The 21,823-nt window shown below is 37.3% G+C and overlaps 1 protein-coding gene across 4 annotated transcripts in view; it reads left to right on the top strand.

Moving 5' to 3' along the window:
- The window catches only part of GLCCI1 (glucocorticoid induced 1), a 59,468-nt gene that overhangs the window by 32,808 nt on the left and 4,837 nt on the right, over positions 1-21,823 (top strand). For 2 of the 4 annotated variants that reach the window (XM_075728252.1, XM_075728254.1), the window contains exons 4-6: positions 6,358-6,474; positions 9,564-9,716; positions 16,560-16,770. In XM_075728252.1, the coding sequence (XP_075584367.1) occupies positions 6,358-6,474; positions 9,564-9,716; positions 16,560-16,770 (481 nt within the window). The remainder of the gene's footprint in view (positions 1-6,357; positions 6,475-9,563; positions 9,717-16,559; positions 16,771-21,823) is intronic. The other 2 variants (XM_075728253.1, XM_075728255.1) reach the window with 1 other exon arrangement.

Raw genomic sequence — 21,823 nt, forward strand, 5'->3', positions numbered from 1 at the left:
ATGAAATTACTACTCTACCCTTAATTGGTTTAGTGGTGGACTTGGTAGTGCTAGGTTAATGGTTGGACTGGATGATCTTAAAGGTCTTTTCCAACCTAAATGATTCTATGATTCTAATACCAACAGTATCTGTGCACTCAGTTTCTTTGTGCCACAGTAATGGGCAGTTTCTGGAAGGAGAAATTCTCTGGGGCAGTTCTGTTCAGACTGTAAAGCCCAGTAGAGACAGAATTACTTGCAAATGTAGCTGCCAGTTCCAAATATCTATCTTGAACACGTGCAAACTGAAATTTGTGCTAAAGCATTGCCAAATGCAAAGGTTTTTCCGAGGGAATAGAGGGGCACATTCCCAACCTAAAGGACCCCCAGGCAAATGTTTGGCTTTTTCTCCCAAAGCATTGGACAGCAGAGCTTCCCAGGTAAAAAGCTATGATTCTATGATTCTAACACATAAAGTGGCGACATGATTTCCACCCCCTCTTTCATTGTAATTTCATTCTTAAAACAGCTCTAATACTTGTACTGAAATCTCTGATGGGAAAGGGGTGGGAGAGCTGCATGTTGCATGGTAGACTTAAGAGAAAATTTGACAAAGCTATAGGCAGCTGAAGGCAAGAGCTTAAGTAATGGAAATAAAAGTATCACCTCTCCTGGGCTACTGCATTTGTTATGAGTAACATAGGTAACAGCAGTTCTGCTTGGCGTTTTGATTTGTTTCCCATAGCATTTGACAGTAAACAAGTAGATAGCTGTTTACAGTTTCCTTGGCTTGACTTAGCAGTTTGGATTCATGTTTTCTTGTTCCAACAATTAATGGAATGATTTCTGGCGTGTATTTTTTATTATGTTGATACTGTAAACTAGCCAAATACTTGTATGCATAGTTTTAATTGGTTTTGATAAAAGAAGATTGAATGTGCTTGTAAGTTTCACAAAAATTGTTTTTTTCCTTGGTTAGTTTGAGAGCTATTACAATTAAATGCATTTATTTAACACAGACTGGGAGTTCTTTTTAAAGTATTACATTTTAAAAAACTAAAAATGAGTGTATAGACTTAAGATCCCAAGCAAGCAAATGAATTCTGTATTACCAGTTAAAAAATTTTTTACTTTAGGTAGTTGAAAATTATTTTGCCCTTGAATTGAAATGCGTGGGTGTCATGATTGAATCTGTCTAGCAGTGAAATAGGCAATGCTTGCTTTCTTGTAGTGGGTCTATTAAAAAATTTACAAACCCCCAGCTCTCAATATGAAGTTTGTAATGATGGAGTGTACCTTTTTTATCACCTCCTAACAAGATTTACTTTTTTTTTTTTTAAATTCTGAAGGGATCTACTGCTTGTTTTTATGAAGTCTTGGATATAACTTATTGTAAGATAACACCACACTGCTTTAACATTATTTTAATAGATACATGTCTTGACTGGGAGATAAAGATTGCTATCAGAGTCTTGGTACTGGACACAAACCAAGTAGTGGTGTGAACCACTGGTATTTTTTCCCCTTTCAACTTGAATAGTTAGTTTGAAATTCTGCTGAAGTTGAACAGAGACAATTTTAGTTACAGCTTACACTGAACTGGAAAAACCCAGGATTTAAACCAAATAGTTTTCAGTTTGTGTAGTTTTTTAAAGATGCCTTTCAGGCAGCTGATTTTTCACTTCCCTTAAGCACCTCTGCGTGCTGTATCTGTTACACTGACACCAGCAACCCCCCATTGGAAGGTCCCTTTTGCTCTAACAGTACTTGAAAAGGACTTTGGAATAAAAGAGAATCGAATATGAGAGCTTGCAGTTTTTATGTGCTTTCATATACCAATCAAAAGATTGTATTCAAAGGTTTAGGGTGGATTTCTAATGCTTGTTTTATTCTTTGACCTACTGGTTAACTTGTTTATTAACAAACTGTTCATGAATGAGTTAGAGCTTGCTCTCATTAATAACGAGTTTTGTGGCTTTTTCAGCAATAGGAAGTTACTATGTTGTGTAGCCCTGTTTGTAGAAATACAGCCTGTTAGCTGGTAAACACTGGTAAGCATTTGGACAGGAATGGTGAGACATGACATGTTCCTTCATATTAGTAGTCTGCATCTAGATGTCTTCAAATGAAAAAATTATCAGGATACTCAGCTTATTGCAGTGTTGTAAAGAACTGACCTAATGTGCTTATTTCTTAGGTTTGTGCCATTAGTTATGTTAGACTGCATGCATATCACAAGTGGTATAGACAAGATTCATATTTATTTCAAGTACACTTCTAGCTGTAAAAATACTCAGCAAGCAAAAAATACAGGGTTTTTTCCTAACTTCTTGTTTGTTTAATAATCTTTGGTCATCTTTTAGTTGGCTGTATGAGAGTAAACCATCAAGGCTGAACTGCAAGTTTGTGTCCTGAATGACCCGATGTAGGTTTATTACTATCATGATGCACTGATCTTTGTGTTTTCCTGGGGTTTTTTGTTGGTGGTTTTTTTAAATAAATAACTGTAAAGTACATCAAGAAAAGAGTCTTTCCGGTACATCAGAAATATTGCAGGGAACAGTTACTGGAAGAGGAAAGGCTGAAAACTTTCTTAATTTTTTTGAAATATGCACAGATGTGTGCTTTGTGCTCCCTGCCCCCCCCATACAGTCACAATGAGAGAGTACTTGCCAAATATGAACTAAAAAACATAATTTGAAATTTACTACCATATATGTTTACACCCTGTAAAATACCAAAATAATTTTAAATCATTATATCTGAACATTGGAAGTAGGGTTCAAATTGCATTTATTCCTTCAGGAATTCCTTGATTTTTCAGCTGTATCCTGTAAGAAAATGCCTATATTGTATGATGAGAGCTTTCTGCTCATCTTCAAGCTAGGTAGACAGGGAGAGCATTTGAATTTGGTATACTAAAATCACTGTCATGTTTTATGGATCTGAGTGCCTATATGTGCAAGGCTAAGGCTTCAATGTCTTCAAAACCTGCATGCTTTAAAGGATACACATTAGATCTTTTTGTGATTATTTACATGCGTTCCTTAATATGATTGTGTATGCCTCAGTCACCTTCATGCTCAGTACTTGAGCATGTGGGGAAAATGGTGTCCGAAACCCTTTCTGTTGTTCTTAGCTGCCCTGTTAAAATGGAGTGTGTTGTTACTGCACTTTTTTTTCCCCAGCATAGCACATTATTCCTTTTCTGCCTCATCTTCCTAACTGAAATATCTCTATTGCTGCCCTGAATGGAGTTCAATGTCAGAGTGTATTTACAGCAGTGTAATGGCTGGATCTTCAAATCCATGTTCTCCCGATATCAATCACTTGGCACCATTTTCTTTGCATAGCAAATTCCCCAGCTCATATTCGTTGCATCAGTTGAGTGCCCAAGAGACAGGATCTGCTGCTTCTTTGAGATACTTGGTAAAACAGGTGCCATCAAGGAATATGTTTCAGACTCCTTCCTCACTACACAAATTATATCTGCTTTCCTAGGATTAGTGTACCTCATACCTATCTGCAGCTCATTTTGTTTATGTTTGATGCTCTGATTGTGCTTCTCTGCTGCTTAGGAAGAAGGTGAAGATACACTTCTAGGAAGCCAGCACAGCTACCTCTTCCTGTTAGTAGTAGTGGCTTTATTTGAGTTGCAGATGGAAAATAACTGGCAACAAGAAGATAATCTTGTAGAAGAAAAAAGGTATTAGAATTTCAGGATTAGCTTTAACAAGTGGTGGATTCACTGTGGACTCCCTGTGGAGAGGAGATGAAGCACCATTTAGTTTGGAGGATTCTTCTCTCCATGTACTCAGTGCCACTGCCTGCTTAGTGTGGCTGCTCTGAAGCTGGGTTGTATGTACTGGCAAGCCTCTGTCTCCCATGTCTGGAGGACGAGTAAGAAATGGCAGGTTTCTTTTTATATGCCCATCCTTACTTTCTCTTTTTTTTTTTTTTGTCTGATGGTAAATACCACATCACGGACCTTCAAATTCAGGGCTAAGGACAGATGATCTGAGAAGGCATATCTATTTCTTCACTGCATTGCATGTTTGGCTTAAGTGATCATATCAGCTCCAGATAGACAGTCAGATTCAACAAGTTTTCATCTTTCTCCCCAATGACCCAAGAAGCCTTTTCTTTCTGTTACTGTCAAGAACCTACTGAATGCCAAAATATACATACTCTTGAGGTGGCTGAGAGAACCTCAGATTCCAGGTGTCCATGATTCCTTTCAGGGTATCAGAACTTCAGGTTCTGGTCAGCCTAGAGACATACCAGCCTATCAATGCTCTCCCATTTAATGCTGCCCATAGTTTACAGTGAGAGGCTATGTTCTCAAAGATTTGCAAGCTGTTTGCGACAGAAATCAGTCAGCCTGATTTCACCTCTGAGGTGGAATTGTATGCATCTTTTTTTATAGCATGCTCCTGAGGAAAGCTCAGAAAGCCAGATTTCATTTAAATAAAAAAAAATAGGGTATTTAACTTTTTAACTAGGAGGAAGCGCACAGCATCAAGGAGAGGCAGCAGAAATGGAAGATTTATATACAGCACTCTCCCTGCTTTCTGATTATTCTTGTAGCCAGCCATCTCGGTCCATAGCTGTCTTTTGATCTAGGCTTTTTCTCTTCTGTTTTTAAGTTTTTAAAGGGGAAGATGAAGATTATTTCCCTCGTCTCCCTATTCGCCAACATTTGGATATAAGACATAAATCTTTGTAGATATATGTGTTCTTACCAGACTGGTTACCTGCTTGCTTTTTCAAGTTTCTATGGAGCTAGGTTTCCTAACTGCCATTACTCCTACAGGAAGAGTGATGAAGTTCTGGACAATTTTTTTTTTTTTTTTGTAGGCATGAAGTATCTCTTTAGCCTCCTTCAAAGTTTATTCCAGCATGGTGCCTGAGTTGCCCCTTTCATCAAGGGATTAGTCTCCCAGTTCTCTAAATCTAGCTTGTCTGTGTTAGAAACTCAGTCGTATTAGGGCTCTGTCTTTCTTGACGTATTCTACACACAGACCCTTTTGGAAGTCTGAACTGTTTGTCTGTTGTTGAAAGATCAAAGCATTCAGCCATTTCTGAGTAGCAGTTCTCTGAATATGGGTAATGAGCTGTGGCAAGACTTGATACGCAGCCTTAACGGTGGATCCTTCTTTTGTGAGTGATACCAGAAACATCACAAAGAAAAGTCCACAGCCTGGAGCAAAGCTCCATCCAAACCTCTTCACCAAGCACTGTCATCTCTGACACTGTGAAGAGTGATGCGAAGTGATTCTCTACCACAGAGTTGCTTTGCAAGAGCACTAGTGATATATTTAACTACGTGGAGTTAACCACAGAGTGTGTGTACTTGTAAGCTGTCACTCAGAAAGAGAGATTACTTTCCAGCTGATGAAGTTCTTTGAAATATGAATTCCATATGCATTCACTTCTCCTCACTTGCCCTTCAGGTTTTTAAAAATTGTATCTCTAGCTGAGTTAAAAATGAAATGGGGCTGTGCATGCTTTGCCTTATATACCAGTGTGCAAGGCATGAGGAAGAGTGGGTCTTGAGCCCAAAGGAAAAAATTATCCAGTCTTAAGGAAGTGTGTGTACCTGTTGTGTGAATTTTCACATAGTGTAAACTTCTGAGACAATGTTTATAGAGGTAAATACTCTCTTTCATGTAGAAATTATCCAGGAGGAATAAGTAAGTGGAGGAATCCCCAAATGAAGTTCTTTGGTTTCTTGTTAAGGAGCAGGTCAAATGGATAATGGCTTTAGTTGCATTTGACCTTTAAAATATGTAACTTTTGATTAGACATCTTTGCAGCAGACAGCAGAAAAGATAATTCCATCTGCCTGAAGGAATCTGTGATACTTCAGGGAAATGCTATTAAATGTATTAAGTAAGTTCTCCAAGATGAGGAATGCATATTGATTGCCAGTTGTTTGTGAAGGCTCTTTGCTTTTGTGATGAATTGTCATTGGAAAACTTTGGTTCAGTTTAAGATCAAATAAATTAAACTGTAGGCTTCGTAGTCCCCAGTTTAAACCAGTTACAGGCCAGAAATTGCTACAAATTGTCATTCTGACCACTTTTTTTTTTTTTTTTTGCATCAGTTATTATAGTGCTTGTTTGTAAATGAGGAAGTATAGTAATTAAACTAAGCCTGCTGTCATATTCAGGTTGGCAAATAGGGCAGATACTTTGGCAAAAGTATCTAATAAGCAGAAAGAAGCTTTAATGCTCATGCTTCAAGGGAAGGCAATCCCATATGCTTGTAAAATCCTCCAAAGAGGTCTTAAAATGTCTGTGATTCACTTTATATGTGAAGATTTGAGCCGTTATCCATTCGATAACTCATTATCACTTCACCTGAACTTCTTTCCAGCAGATTGCCAAACTGAGGCAGCAGCTTCAGCGCAGTAAGCAGAGTAGTCGTCACAGTAAAGAGAAAGAACGTCAGTCACCTCTCCATGGCAACCATATAGCAATCAGTCAGACTCAGGTAAGTAGATAGTTGCTTATATTAACAGCCTCCTACCTTATCAGGGTTGGGTGAATAGCCTACTGTTTCTTCCTGTCTTTCTTCTGTTTGTTTTCTTATGTTTTCTTAACAACCTGATACCATTGCATCTTCCTGAAATTTATCTGATAGTCATCATATAATAAAAGAAAGAAGGGTTGCAGCAGGATAGCAACTAAAGTATATTAAGATGCTGTAAAAATTCTGTGCATGGCCAGATAAGACTGCATTTCCAGGAATACATACTTGCTTCCGAGACTTAATTTTTGTGGTACACTTACAAAGTCTCTGCTCCTCTGGAAGGCATTTGCTTATCAGTTTTGCAACCCAATTTCATCTGAGCTGGTTAAAAAGAATAAAAATAGAAAAGAAAGAAAAAGAAAGCACTAAGGGTAAGCAGTCTGGGTTGGCAGCCCAACAATTGATCAGTCTTTGAGCCACAAGCAGAACACTAACTGGCTTGTTACGAACAGACTTGTAATTCACCTTACCATGTATTCATCAGTACTTTTACTGATACAGCAACACTGTGTCACCAGAGAGTTGAGGGAAAATCTCATTTTCTTGTCCCATTTTAAGAATCTTTCTGATACTTTGCTTATTGGTTAATTCCTGGCTAGAGAGGCAATTTCCACATGACATCAAGGAAAACAATATTGTAGTGTTTAAGTTCAAGGTGAATTATCACTTTCTTTTTAGAAAGTAAACTCAACTGAAATCAAGATGCTGCTTGCCACAGTACCCTGTCCCTGGTGACTGGTGACTAGAGGATCTGTCACTCTACAGGATTAAAGTCTTTTTCTTCATGGTTTTGTCTAGGACATACCTCTTGGTTGTTACAGCAGTCCAGAATCATTGTCAATACAGGATCCTGTCTTCTAGCATGAGAATTTGTGGTTGCAGTGGCTATGTTACAGTACAGTTGTTACAGTATATTTTGAGAGTTTCCGTCATATTAAATGGAAAAATTAACTATCATCACCAGACTGTTCTTGTTCCAGACTCTGTGACTTACTGTAAAACCTCAATCAGACATAATCTTTAGGATGCAAAATATATGTCCAGATTCTGTTGATGACGATTCTCATGTTCTATACCAATGGACATTGTCATGACAGGACTTCTCTCCAGCCATCAATCTAATGATTTGATATCCTCCTCTCTGAGAGGTGAAGCTCGGGCTCCTAGTATGACAGCTTCTGTTTTCTATTGTCTTATTACTTACCTATTTTTCAAAGTGATGTGTGAGTTTAGGCAAATTTTAGTATAGCTGATCATTTTAACACTAGCCTGGCTAAGACAATTTTTGTTTTCACGCTATTTTCATGTTTCACAAAATTATAAAAATTTGCCTGTGCTCTGAGTATATATGTATTTCTTCTATTATAAAGATGCTGACACATATGAAGAATGGCTTTGGACAAATTACCTGGCCAACTTACCTGACCATGAACCACATTCTCAGCAGGGTGCAATGGAGGATGCCCCATGCAGTGTCTGCTCTAGCCATTACAAACTGCCAGCGAAACTGAAACCAATTACGAGTTCTAAAGCTCAGGCAAGCTTCAGTCAATGACTTTGTAAACCTCAAGCCACTGGTAGAAGGCAGTTAATCGTGTCTCATTTGACAGTGCAGACATTTGAGTCCGGATTAAATTTCATCTGCAGTGGATCCTTAACTTGGACCCCACGTTACTAACAGGCCACTATTTGAACTCCTGAAATGTTGGTTCTGTCATTGTATTTCCTGACCACCTTTTTAAATAGCTAGTGTTTTAGAAAGAAGAGGTTGAGCCATGATGGCTCATTCTTTATGTTCCTCCTTCTGTTTGGATAAAATCTCGTGGTTAAAACCTAATCTTGTGATGAAGACATATAGGAAATTGATATTCTTCCTGAGACTTTTATGCCTCTATAACAAAGGATCCCACTACATTTTGCACAGAAAAGGGTTTCGCTTTCCATCTTGAAGTAAGCTGTTGCAGGTACCTGTGCCACTATTTATAGTCACAGTAAAAACAGCATGAAATCCACCTAGGACATATGCTTTGAAGGAACATTCTTTAGTACTTGGAGCTCACTTTGTCATGGCTTGTGCAACATTTTGATTTCTCAAAAAGGTGTTCTCTGACGAGGCGGGTGAAGTTTTCGGTGCTGGCACCATTGTGGGAAGCTGTCCTGCAGGCAGTGTGTTTTGTCAGAGTCAGAGAATGCCTCCACACAAGTGACATGCACCTTTGGAGCTGCACATTGTGCAAGGTTCATTTGTCAAGAACTCAAAAAAAAAAAATTTTTACATTTTACCTTAAGTATCCTGTGATTCTGTGAACAGAGGAGAACATACATTGGGAAGTGAACACTGTTCATGGCTGTCAGCGTAGGTGCATCTCTGCTATGTAGCTGCTGCCAAGGTAAAGCTTTTGAGGTTGACTGCACAAGATGCATGCGTGCACTCTTGTGAATAGTTCTGTTGGTAACAGAGTTCCACTCCAACAGGTTTTTCTGAAAACCATACTTGTATTTATTTACATGCTTCGTTCTTAAATTCAAAATGATTTCTTTTAAGACCTTTGAAATAAAGTTCTGAAAAGCTATAAGCTAATGAAATTAAAGGTTCAGAATGAATGCCTTATTTTCCATTTACTAAAGCCAACCAAAAGAGAATAAAAGTGCATTATGTGAGTATTTCAGTTGAGTGGTTAAGCTTTAGGAATGTTACGAAATGCCTTTTGGATCCCAGTTAAACCATCAGCATCAGCACCCCGTGTGCTCCCCATCCCCCTACTGCATATTCTGTAGTCTATACCTCTGGAAAGTACATATACCTGCCTACTTACTGATAAGTGAAGTAGTAGAATGCTTTTATTACAGAACACTTCTTTGAGTTAAGTAGAGGTGATTTTAGTAGCTTTTATTTAGGCAAACATTTCTTTTTATTTAAATTTGCCAAGTAAAGATGGTCTTTTAGATGGCAAAATTAATACACAGCTTTTTACTTTTTAGTACTGGTACCAGACTTCTGTCTTCATTCCATTTTCCAACTTCAAATCATGTTGCTCTCTGCCTTCTAGGCTTCTATTTCCAGATCAGTCCCTATGCCACTGTCAAACATTTCAGTGCCAAAATCAACTGTTTCACGTGTGCCGTGTAATGTAGAAGGAATAAGCCCTGAACTGGAAAAAGTATTCATTAAGGAAAACAGTGGAAAAGAAGAAGTATCCAAGGTAAGCTTATATTAATGTGGTTATGGTTGTTTTTAATTCGTAATCTATAAACACATGGGAAACCTTCCTTTTGAGAAACCTTCCTTGTCACTGAAATTACAAATAATTTTCTTCAAAGAACTGTTTGTTTGAAAATTTTGTTTCAGTGTTTTAGGGTGGTGTTTGTTTTTTTGGTTTGTGGGTTGTGTTGTGTTTGTTTTGTTTTGGGTTTTTTTAAGGGCTTCTGGCCAAACAGGCTTTGTTTAGAATGCCCTTTCTGCAGAGAACTTAAAAGTTTTTGTACGAAAAGCAAGTGCTTGAAAATTTAGATACTTCAGGGTACAATAGTAAGTAATTAGAGACGAGGAGAATAATTTATTTGCTTCCTTTTGCATTCTTTTTCTCAGGCAAGGCTTAAGTTTCCTGTGTTATGCTCTGCTTTTTGGTTTTAATGCTTTTCTTCCATAAACTGAATGTGGACCGTTTTACTTCTGTGAAACAACTGTGATCTGTCACGGTAGATACCCGTATGGGAAATACTGGCAAACAGCTTTGCTTATGTGGGAGAGCTGGAGCGTTGGACTTGTCACTGAGGAGCACTGGAGTGCTTAGATGACACTTAAAATGTGAAATACTTGGTTTACAGCCACTGTTTCCTAAATAGCCAATGAAAATTTTCTGCCATGGAATAAACTATTCTACTATTTTTTCTAAGCTCTAAGATGTAGGTTCTTTTCTTCTGAATGGTCATGTAATAGCAATTCAATGCACAAGTCAAGCTATGAAACTTTAATCAAAGGTTTAAGATTCCAAAACCTGGTATTTGTAGTTCTTCATTTCATCTGTAAACCTAAAAAGTTTTGGAATAGTCTTGCTTTCTCCAGAGACTTAGTTCTGTGGACAAAGTAGTCTTTAAGAATGAAATACAGTAGCAGTAGAAGTTTTATGCTAAGTTTGCTGTCCTAAGGCTGTCTCATCTCTTTAGAAGGGGTGTGTGTTTTAACAGGGGAATAAGGAAAACAACAAACACACAAACCGAAACAGAAAGCCCAAATCGATAAACCTTGTTGCACTGTCTCCAAAGAGCGTATAAAAAAGTGTGTATTACAGTGCCACCATGGATGCTGCTATGGCTAGGGTTGTAATCTCCTGAGGTCAGAGGACATTTCCTTTATTTATCAGACGAATCATCTTCGTAAATGTTGTCCTTGGGCTTTAACAGTTTATTACTTGGGATGCAGAAATGGGTCTCCTAAGTTACTGAATGTACTGGCTCTGATCCAGCAAAACAGTTAAGCACATACTTAAGTGCATTGTTGGATTGGGGCCAGAGGTGCTCAGCAGTTTACGCAACCAAGGCAATAGTGAACCCTTCCTCCAAACATCTAGCTGGGGAGAGTCTTCAGACACAAAAGAGAGTAATAAATTAGACATTGCCCTTGAAGTCAAGTCCATCTTTGTGGGTAGAGGGTTGTTTCCTGCTATGTAACTGTTAATTTCTCTGAAGTCTGGTCTAGTGGGACCTAAAATGGGACTCCTAGCACTGTCTTTGAGCTTACTAGATCTCATAGCTCACTTATGGAAGACCATAACAAGAGTAATTTACTCAATCTTACTGCTGGTGAACTTTCTTCTAATGCAACAATTTAGCTTCTTTTTAGCCTGGGGGAGTTGGGGCAGCTAGGTTAAAGGTTAGGAATTACTGAACAAAAGATAAACCATAGGAAACCAAACTTCATTAGTTTCACTGCTAGTGAAACAATTTGTTTTTCTTTCAATTTTCTGCCATTCTTTCTTGCTGTAACATTCTGTATTTTTAGAAAGTATTTTAAAATAGCAGTCAAAGGTACTTGGTTGCTTTGGGTGATGTGTGAAGGATAAATTACCCTATAGACTCGCTTACAAGATTGGTGTGCATCTAGATTTTCAGCTGGTTTCTTTTAACCTGTTTCCATGTTTACTTCACAGTCTTAACAGTGCATGTTCAAACCTTAATTTTCATATGAATCGTTCTATCCAGCTGCATAAACCACTTTGTGCCCTATTGTGAATCTGTATTCATTTGCCAGGAAAGATTTGGAGAATAACATACATCCTGCTAAAACACTGAGAAGGAATATTACCTTTATTTTAGGTGCAGCTTACTACCTCCCCCCCCCCCAAATTTAGGTACTACATTAGTAGCTTTCTGATTTCTTCCATTTTATTTCGATAAACATGTTTCAGCTGTACCAAGTAAAATAAAATGCATTTTGGTGCTGGTAACTTTTCTGTTAAAGTTTTAGGCTAATGTTCTTGCATTTTTTTCTATCAGTCTCTCATCTTTTCAGTATAAATTTGTGATTTTCCCCCCCGCCCCCCAACAAACTGTTTCTTAGATCATATATTGAAATCAGACTAGGTGATATATAGGTCAAAAATAAGCTTAAGTTTAAAGCAGTTTTATGCATAGTTTTATGGATATGAATTACTTTTTTAATTTAGCTCCCAGTTAAAATGGATAACCAGTGAAAATTTCCTCCCAGTTTCATGCTTCTGTGCTTAGTCTTCAGGTACACAAATCGATTTAGTTTATTTTTTAGACTTGTTTTTTGGTTTTGTAGGGTATGATGTTACATACTTTCTGTTTTCCGTTTTGCTGACTTGAATTTTTGTAAACCTGCTTCCTAAAAAATGTATAAATTGTTTTGGAATATGTCTTCTGTCTTCTCTCATGCTGACTTAGTTCTGTTAGTTCTTTGAAATGCTCTTCTTTGCTTTTTTTAAATAATATTTTAATGATAATAGAAATTGTACTTACGAAAGTAAAATTACTTATAAAAGTAAAAATAATTATTGTAGACATTTGTCTTGTTATTTTTGGGTTTCACAAAGATAGTTGATGATACAGTAATGTCATTATGTCACTACCATTTAATAATCTGACCATAAAGTTTAGAGGGATTGCATTGTAAGTGGTCAAAACATTCCACGCATTTCATTCTTTTCAGTTTAGCCATGTATGTGTATATTTTTTCAGATCATTCATCTTGCTTAGTTAGCTGAAGGTGTTCTCTTTTCTCTTTCGTCATAAAACAAAGTTAAAGTCGGCTTTTTTGAGTCACTTCCTAATAGCCTCTTTCTCCTCAGATTATTAATAAACTTTAATTCATTTTCTAATGCATTTATTCAAAGATCCTGGATATATTTTCCTTCCTGTTTTATAACTTGTTGACTAGCTTTCCAGGAAATTATGATGGTGCGTTTCTGTTCCCACTGTAACTCGTAGGAGGGAATCAGCTTTTTGTGGAGTTGTGACAGGCTTTTGTTCTTTTGTTCTCCAAACTTTGGAGACTTTGGTACAATAAGATGATGGACTTATTGTAGGGAGTGGGGGGTAAGAGGTGTTCCCTCTTAGTGAATACATTGCAAAAATAACGAAAAGTGCCCTGTAGCAGGACATGGACATGTTCATAGGTCTCCTATTAGGAAAAAAAATACTACTGGAACTATCTTTCAAGTATACAGAAGTCATGAAGCAATTTTGACGGACTATCACACAATAAAGGTAAAACTATTAATGTGTTTCTTGTTTGATTTCTAATGCTTCTGGAAATAGAGAGCAAGATGGTGTGATGTACCTATCAGAAAACATAATCCTGTAACAAAAGGACTTTTTCTAATTTGCACAGATGTGGAGGATCCTTACTTAAATCTTCATATCCTTCATCTGAAAAGTCTGTTTTTTTCCAAGCGCTCCTTCCCAAGATACACTGTGTTTTTTTGCACTTGCACCTTATCTAGTACATTGATGACTTCATTGGTGCTAGAAGGAAGAAGCACTTTCCTGTGTCTGCCTTTTTATTCCAGTCTAGAGAATAGTTTTTAAATCAAAAGCATTGAATGCTTTGCTCTCGAGAAGTTGCCTCCCAAATAGATGAAAGGCTTGTGAAGAACAGATTCTTTTTAAGGCTCCCATTGGTATATCATAGTAGCATTCCTGATGCTATTAAATAGGGTGTTCTTGGGTTCTTTTCCAGCGAAAAGATTGATACTGAAAACAATGTGGTGAATTTCAACAGTGTATTGAGAAATGCATGCTGTTGTCAAATTGAGCATTTCCATACGTTTGCAGGGAAATGAGGGTACTAGGTAACTGTGTCCAAGAACACACTGTCCCATAGGGGTTGGCAGGTGTCCTATCAGAATGCATTTGGCATAAGGTTATACGTGACTGGACGCTCTTGCAAAAACAACCCCCACTATATAGAATGCAGTAATTTCTAGTTGTTTTCCATTCATTGAGTGTTATGAAAACTAATAGCAGCTGTACCAAATTAGTTACCCTATTTCTTATGTTTGAAGTTTGTGAGGACTTCAGTTTTTAGAATAGTTCAGGCATGACTCATGCGAAGTAACTTCTAAAGTATTTTTTTATGTTGATCAGGTTTAATACATAAAGTTTTTAAAAAGTGGAATACTTTTAGTTGATACTTTCATGAAGTTTTTTGCACTTGTCAAAACTTGGATTCAATATTAAGGGAAAGATAAATACAGAAGCACAGTAATCTGAAATATTTGCTGGCATTTTCTATGCCTTAAAAGTTATTTTACTTGGAGTGCTAAATATTTAGCTTTTTCTACTTGTGTGTATATTTAGAGGCATGTCTGAAAATATAGATAACTTTTCTTGTACCTCAAATTTTAATTCAGTGGAGGTTGAAATACGTGATTTCTCCTCCAGGTGTGGAAGAACATCTGTGTTATCCTGAAGTCTTTAATTATGTGATCACTTACTGGTTTTTTTCCCTTCCCTGGAATCCTTGCTTTACCTGTTACGTAAAGCGTTAGTATATGCAGTTAATGAGCAGCTGTTCAGTGTTTTTGTTTTCTCCTCATCAGATATGTGACCTAATGCTCATTATTAAACCTTGCTTTGAAGTCAGAAATCTGAATTTCTTCCTGGGTTTTTGCTTCTAAAGGAGAGTGTCTGAAACTGTTCTCTTTTTGTCACACCTGTGTGAGAAGAAAGATGGTATTATCTACACTCTATGGAGGGAGAAACGCAAATCCATCAGGCTTCTATAATGTTCTTCAGGTAACTCAGGATACTGCCTGCCATTTTAGGAGTTTAAAGTGTAGCTCCTGTAGACTCCTGCATCTGTGACCTGCATCTGTGAACGTTGAACACTTTTGCACATCAGTCCTATATAAACTGGGCATCCAGGAAAGATACCATGTAAGAGAGAGGTTGGTTCAAATGACTTCCCAGCATCTCACAGAATTTTTGTGGCAGAGATGGAAATAAAAATGCTGTTCTGCATGGCAGTTATTTTTTTCGTTACGTTAATTATGAGACTGTTTTCTTTCTACAGCTTCAGTCTTGTTTTCAACCTCAATTCTGTCTGTGTAACAAATGATACAATGCTTCAGGTCTATCTTGTGCATTGAATGAGTCATGGCCTGTTGGGGGTGATGGGAATAGCAACATGTAGTCATGTTGTAACGCATACGCAATGTGAACTGAGCTGTTGGAACAGACCACACAGCTGTGTCCAAACTTTCCAGCATTTGATGTAGCAACTGTAATGTTCTCTTTATAGTGTGTTTCTTTGCTCTTAATTGAAATGTGAAATGGTATTAACTGGAAGGCTCATAAGAAAAAAAGGATCTTCCTGCTCTGCCATGGCTGCCTCTTTGTATAATATGTGGTGGGTTTCTGGATAGACTATTGCTGAAAAGGGGAGAATGTGATACTTGGCCAATAGGTTTCATGTCCTCATTGCTAGCAAAAGTGTTGGGCTGAATTTTAGGCTCTGGAACAAACCGTTATAGTTTTGGAATATCTGGGGAAGAGGAAAGCAATAAAATAAAAATGTTCACTTGAAGTGAGAAGGAAAAAGACATTAATTTTTTGTAGCTAGAACACTTAAGCTGTTCTCTATGGCTTGAATACAATCCTCACTGAAGTGACGATAAAAATGATATTTAAATCTTCCAGGCATTTTTTCCCCTTCACTTTTAAGCAAAACTGTAATTCTCATTTGATTTCTTACACTTAAAACAGCGCTGTCTTTTATGATAAAACTAATTTTCCACTGGGAAGGACAAGTAAGTAGAGCGTGCCAATCTACTACTGTGAACATGTCTACACAGTATATTGCAGAATGGGGTGCAAGATCATTCTGGCCGGTGCCAACTAGGCTGGTATGAGCAGACAGTGCTTACTAGCTTTGGTTCAAGACAAAGCTTGTGAACTTTGTATAAGCGTGTGCATCATCTACTTAGTTGCCGTTTTGTCAGAGGTCATCTATAGAAGTGAAGGATGGAGTGTAGAGGTGTGCTAGAGAATTGGGACTTACTAGCAAAACTTGGATGGTTTCATTTATAATTGTAATTCAGTTGGTTGTTACAGCAATAGTGTGCCATCGTATTTGACATTTTCTACTTTCCCTTTTATCCAAATGTGATCTCTGTCAGGGTACTTGTTTTTCTTCCAGAATAACAATGATCTTTATTGAAAATTGTATTACTAAGTGTAATTAGAGATCTATTTGGGGAGGTTTGCTTTTTTTAAACGATCATAAAAAATATAAAAACATAATACTAGCATGTGTTGATGTGCGTTCTGGTGTTAACTTTGCGTTAAGAGGATATAGTTGGCTTGGAACATCTGCACATTGTCCCAGCATTCAGTTTAATTAATGTATGTTGTGCCCATCGTACATTGCATTATTTTCTTGTGTAAAAGCTGTTCTTTCAAAAGTGACTTGTTTGCTGTTCTTAAGGCCTTGCCTCATTACTGCAGTTATTAGTGCTACAGGCTGACATTGCTGAGGAGTTTAATATTTCCTCTGTAACCTGAATTGCTTGTTTCTCTTGCAGCCTTTGGATATCCCTGATGGTCGAAGGGCCCCATTACCTGCTCACTATCGTAGTAGTAGTACACGAAGCATTGACACTCAGACTCCGTCTGTCCAGGAGCGCAGCAGCAGCTGCAGCAGTCATTCACCATGTGTCTCTCCCTTTTGCCCTCCTGAATCTCAGGATGGGAGTCCTTGCTCAACAGAAGATTTACTCTATGACCGTGATAAAGGTGAGAGTAGAATGGCCCACCTTTACCTATGGGAGGCATGTGATGTCCTGCTTTTACAACTACCTTCATTTTACTCATTACATCAGTTTTTGTTTTTGTTTGATGGTTGTGGAGGGATTGAGGATTTATCTTAAAATTGGTTTTGTTTGTTTACATATCTTTTTCCCTCTTGTTTGTGAAACTTCACAAACATCTTCCATAAATACGTCAGAGGAGCACAGCAAACAGTCTTAACTATTTATGAAGATTCTAATGTGAAGAATTCACTGTAACACGTTTATGTTTAACAAAGGTTTCAAGAAGGTTTGTGGTAGACTATATGTTCATCATGGGTGAGTTACTTGCTGATCAAAATGGTGATGATGAAGTTTTGGACTGCTTTTAAAAGTACTCTGCTTCTGAACTCTTACATTCCACTTGAAGCTATTTGGTGAGGAGCTCAGATATGGGTTTGAACAATCTGATGGAGAGTAATTACTTGTCTGTGTATGTTGCATAACAATCCCAAATTTCTGAATAATTTATATGTTTATATGTCAATATCCTGCAATTTTTTCAAAGTCTAAAATGTCGTTCGGTTTTGTAGAGGGAGTAAACTGGAGTTGCAGTAATTAAGAGTTACTCACAGAACATGTAGTATGAAACTATAGGCACCAGTGTAAAAAGACTGATTTTTTGGACAACTGTTTACTAATGAAATTATTCTTGGGCTTCTGGTCAGCTAGCTGCGAACATGGAGTTTAGTTTGGAGGGATGCAGGGTTTGGGTAAAACATGCACGCTAAGAGTAGTAAGTTTCACAGAGGAAATGAAAACTTTTAAGATCTAACATAGATTTACTAATGAGCTAAAGACAGCAGTATTTTGAGGTTATAAGTAAGGTTAAGCTTTTCTGTAAATATTCTCTGTTTAATAATTCATAAAGTAATTTGGGAATAAGATTGGGGAAGGCAGCAAGAGAAATACTAGCTTTTCTTGGTTTCTGAAAAGTATTGCTTTCCCATCTTGGATTTAAAAGGAAATAGTGGAAAACAAATCCATCTGCCCAAATCCTGAATTGGGGGTGGGTATGTGCACACATGTAAGTTAACCACATCAAAGTAAAAGTCTTAGCTCAACATGATAGTTGGCCATGCTCCAAAAATAACAGAGATATTAGCTCCCACCCCCTCCCTTTCTCTTTCTTATAGTATGCATATGAATTGTAATGTGTTGTCAAGACTGAATCACTATAGAGACATCCACTAAAGTATTAGCACACAAGGAAACATCTTGACAAGCAAATTTGTTCATATAGGTCCTGATAACAAATACAAGTTAAAGGTGAGGAAATGAGTCATTCCTATTGCCGTTAGTACTCAGTTATCACAGTATTGGTGATAGTGGAGTTAGAATTTTCAATGGTACTTTATTGGCAGTAGTGAGTGAAGACAGTTTAAAATAGTGCATCTAACCTTCTTAATGCTTTTCAAGGGTTTTTAGCACCTGTCTTGGATCTTTTGAACAGCTAATTGGAGTAAAATTTATTGCTGAACTTCACAATGAGTAGATACTTACTTGCGGATTTTGGTTTTAAGACTCACTTTAATGCTAGGTTTGTATCAAAAGTCTGCTTTAGTAGTTGTGTATGGGTGATGGTGATAAATACTCAGCTTCGTAAAGTTAATATAATTGCGTTTTTAAATTAGTTTAAGGAAGGTACTTAATACTGTGCTTATGAAAGATAAAAGCTTGAACTGCTCATCACAACTTCATTCTTTAAGGACAAGATAGAAACTAGAAAAATGCCTAGCGGTCTTCCAAGAGAAGGTAATTTGTTCAGAGGTTGTAAAAGTATAGTCAGAAAGGTGCCTTTTACTCTCAGATCGTTAAGATCCCACAGGCCAGTTGTTCTGAATAAGAATGTTATCTTCAAAATAGTTAAATTATAGATAAATGAGGGCTATAGGTAGAAATTACAAGGGATAGCAAGTTTTGAGAGACAGTTCACGAACATCTGTTGTGGATGTTAACTGCTTTATAAAACAAAACTCACAAAGTTTTTCGCACACCTTCATTTCAAAGGTTTTTGTGATGCTAGAATAAAACTGTCGTGAGTTTACTGTGAGGCCTGTTAAGTTTTGAAAAATGCATTCTGCAACCAAGCATAGGCAGTTTAAACGCAAGATATTTTTCTGTTACTTTTCTCAAGTTGAGGTTTTATTTTCCTCTCTACGGGAATAACTTGGCTTTACCATTAAAAAATATAATTATCAGCTTTATGAATGCTCCTGAGTGTGTTGCTGAATCGGAAAGGAAGGTTAGTAGTTTGACTGAGAGACATGAGCAGTGAGAGGAGCCAGCGCTCTGTACAGACACAGCACTGCTTTACATTTCTAAAGCATCTTTTATTTCTTGTGCAAAGCTGTGCTTTGGCCTGAGGCCCTCACAGCTGCTCTTTGGACTGTATCAGCTGTTTGGTTTACATTTCTGCAAGAAGCTGCTAAATGTATTGAATTTTTCAAAATAAAGTGAAAGCTAAATTTCAGAAAAGGCCTGCAATACTGCACCAAATGGAGCAGTGATACTAAATGGTATTGAATGGAGCAGAGAGGGAAGGGTGAGAGAGGAATGGCACCTGGCTTTATGATTTTGTTTTCAAATACCAGCCTATTGCAAGGTACGCGACTGCCTTGCTGCATTAAAGCTACTGGTTTCACTAGATCTGTTTTATGATATTCTGGTCCATGAGACTATAATTCAGAATGCTTACGTAGCATACTTAGCAGCTGTGACAGATGTAGAGTTCAAAGGCATCCTAAGGTATAAGCACATGAAATTTGGGGTTTTGGTATGAAAATAGATAGTATAACCTGTTTTTCAGGGGTTTTGATTTAGGTGCTTTTGTGTAGCATTGTGTGTTCCCACTGTTGCTACCAGACTCTTAAAAGCAACATGTTTGTGAAGATGAACTGAAGATATTTTTTAACTTCTGGGCATCTGATTCATAGTTTTTAAAATTAAAATTGTATGTGAAGTCTTTGGATAGTCTTAAGAAACAAATGTATTTTTGAACATATCAGACCAAATGCCAAGGCTCACTGGCAAAGTTTCTTGTTTCCTTTAAGCTTCATTACTCAAAAAATTGTTTTACAGATTCTTTTTAGTTTGCCTCCTTTGTTGCTCTAATATATGGAAGCTAAAAATTGCGGTATTAAGTCTTCCGGTTAAAATAGTATTTTTAGTGTTTAATTACAATCTTAAACATTTTTTAGATAACAGGGTATATCCATTTTGAATATTTATGTTTAGATATCCTGTGTAATAAGGCTCCATATTGTCTGCTATGTGCTTATGGTAACAAAACTCACTTTAAAGGTTACATCTGTTAATCTTCAGACATTGTCATCTTGATGAAATTTGATTAGTTGGCTGAAATATGCCAGCAGAGCACACCCTACTGGTGGAAGTGTGGAAGATGCAGACGTGTTCTTTTGACATGAAGGCTCATGCATTGCAGCCTCTGAAAAAAATGTGAAAAAAATGTCAAATAGCACAGCTTGAGAATACACATTTGCGGTGTCATTAAGGTTTAATAAAGTGACAGTTTAGCTCTTAAGAGTTTACAGGATATGCAAGTGGAGACTGGCTTAAGCGTCAATTCCACCTCTTACCACTTCAACTTGTGGCCTGTTTTCCCAGTACCCTTCTGTTCTCGCAGCGCTGCTGTGCGTGTGGAACCAACACCAAGCTTGTACGTGTGAGCCTCCTAATAACCACACATATTTTTCAAATAGTAATGTGGTGTGTGTTTGGTCAAAATGAAAAGCTAACAACTTTGAAAGCAGGGAGGGTAACGTGAGAAACAGAATGGTTAAGTTATACAATACAATTTTTTTTTTTTACTTGTTTAACAGCTGTCTTATATAGAAACTTTCAGCCAGACAGGGCTAAATAAACCGAAAACTTGATTGAAAACTGAACTGGCTAGACAAGACTCTAAATCTTCCAAGAACTGACTTAACTTTGAATTCAGTTTGATTCTTTCCTTGGATGTACATCCACAGTTTTCCACTATTTGGTGGAATGAACAGTAGCACATTTTATGTCTCAAATTTTTTATATAGAAACTTGGATCTTCAATTTTAAATATTAGAAGGAGGAAACAAACTGTCTGGGTTCTGTTAATGATTTCTGTGTTTGGAATGAGCTGTGTGGGCCAACAGTGGAAAGATGCCAACAGGACCATCATGCTCCCAGCTTGGCAAATATCTGTATTGTCTCTAAGCTTTTTCTGCCTTCGTACAGTTAACACCTAAAATTCTGTAAATAGAAGTTCTGTGTTCACTCTACAGGAGGAACGAGCTGAATAATCAGTACACTTGAGGTTCACTTAAACTGGTTTTTTCCTCATATCTTTCATAGCCAATCACCAAAGGGAAGTGTGAGATTTGAGTTAATTTGTGTCTTGTTTTAAGAGGAAGCGGAGATGTTTCAAAACCTCTAATGATTGGCCTTTGTATTTGAGTCATGGTTATAGAAAAGTTTACGTAGTTACTGTTTGCAAGCTGTTGAAGAACCTTACATGCTTCAGTGAATGTCGATCATAGTGCTTGAAGCTTTGGTGGGTTTTCCACTGTTGCTGAAAAGGCACACATGAACTACAGCAGAATAAAAAATGGTAACCGAGTTAAAAATGGTAAGGGTACCCCACATAGGTGGAAAGACTCAAAAGGAGCTAAAGCAAGAGCAGTTATTTCTCTCCAAATAAGGTGTGTTTGTAAGTTGAGGGATCCTCTTTAACCTTGCCATTTCATTTAATTTTGTATAATTGTAAGCCCAAGCAGAGAATAGGGAGCCATTAATACTAGCCTGAGATAGATGTTGCTCTTTGAAAGGGTAGAAGCCACTGCAGGAAGCTAATTTTCTGTAATTATTTTTGTACCTACTTTTATTTCTTTAATGCGTTGCATATCATGTCATCAAGATGAGTGAACCTTTTCATAGTCTTAATTTTTCAAACTTTTGTGTTTGTCATTACCAGAGTTGAGCCTTCTCTCTTATATTTTCTGAGA

Source organism: Pelecanus crispus, chromosome 2 (assembly GCF_030463565.1).
Source record: "Pelecanus crispus isolate bPelCri1 chromosome 2, bPelCri1.pri, whole genome shotgun sequence".
In the NCBI taxonomy this organism is placed as follows: domain Eukaryota; kingdom Metazoa; phylum Chordata; class Aves; order Pelecaniformes; family Pelecanidae; genus Pelecanus; species Pelecanus crispus.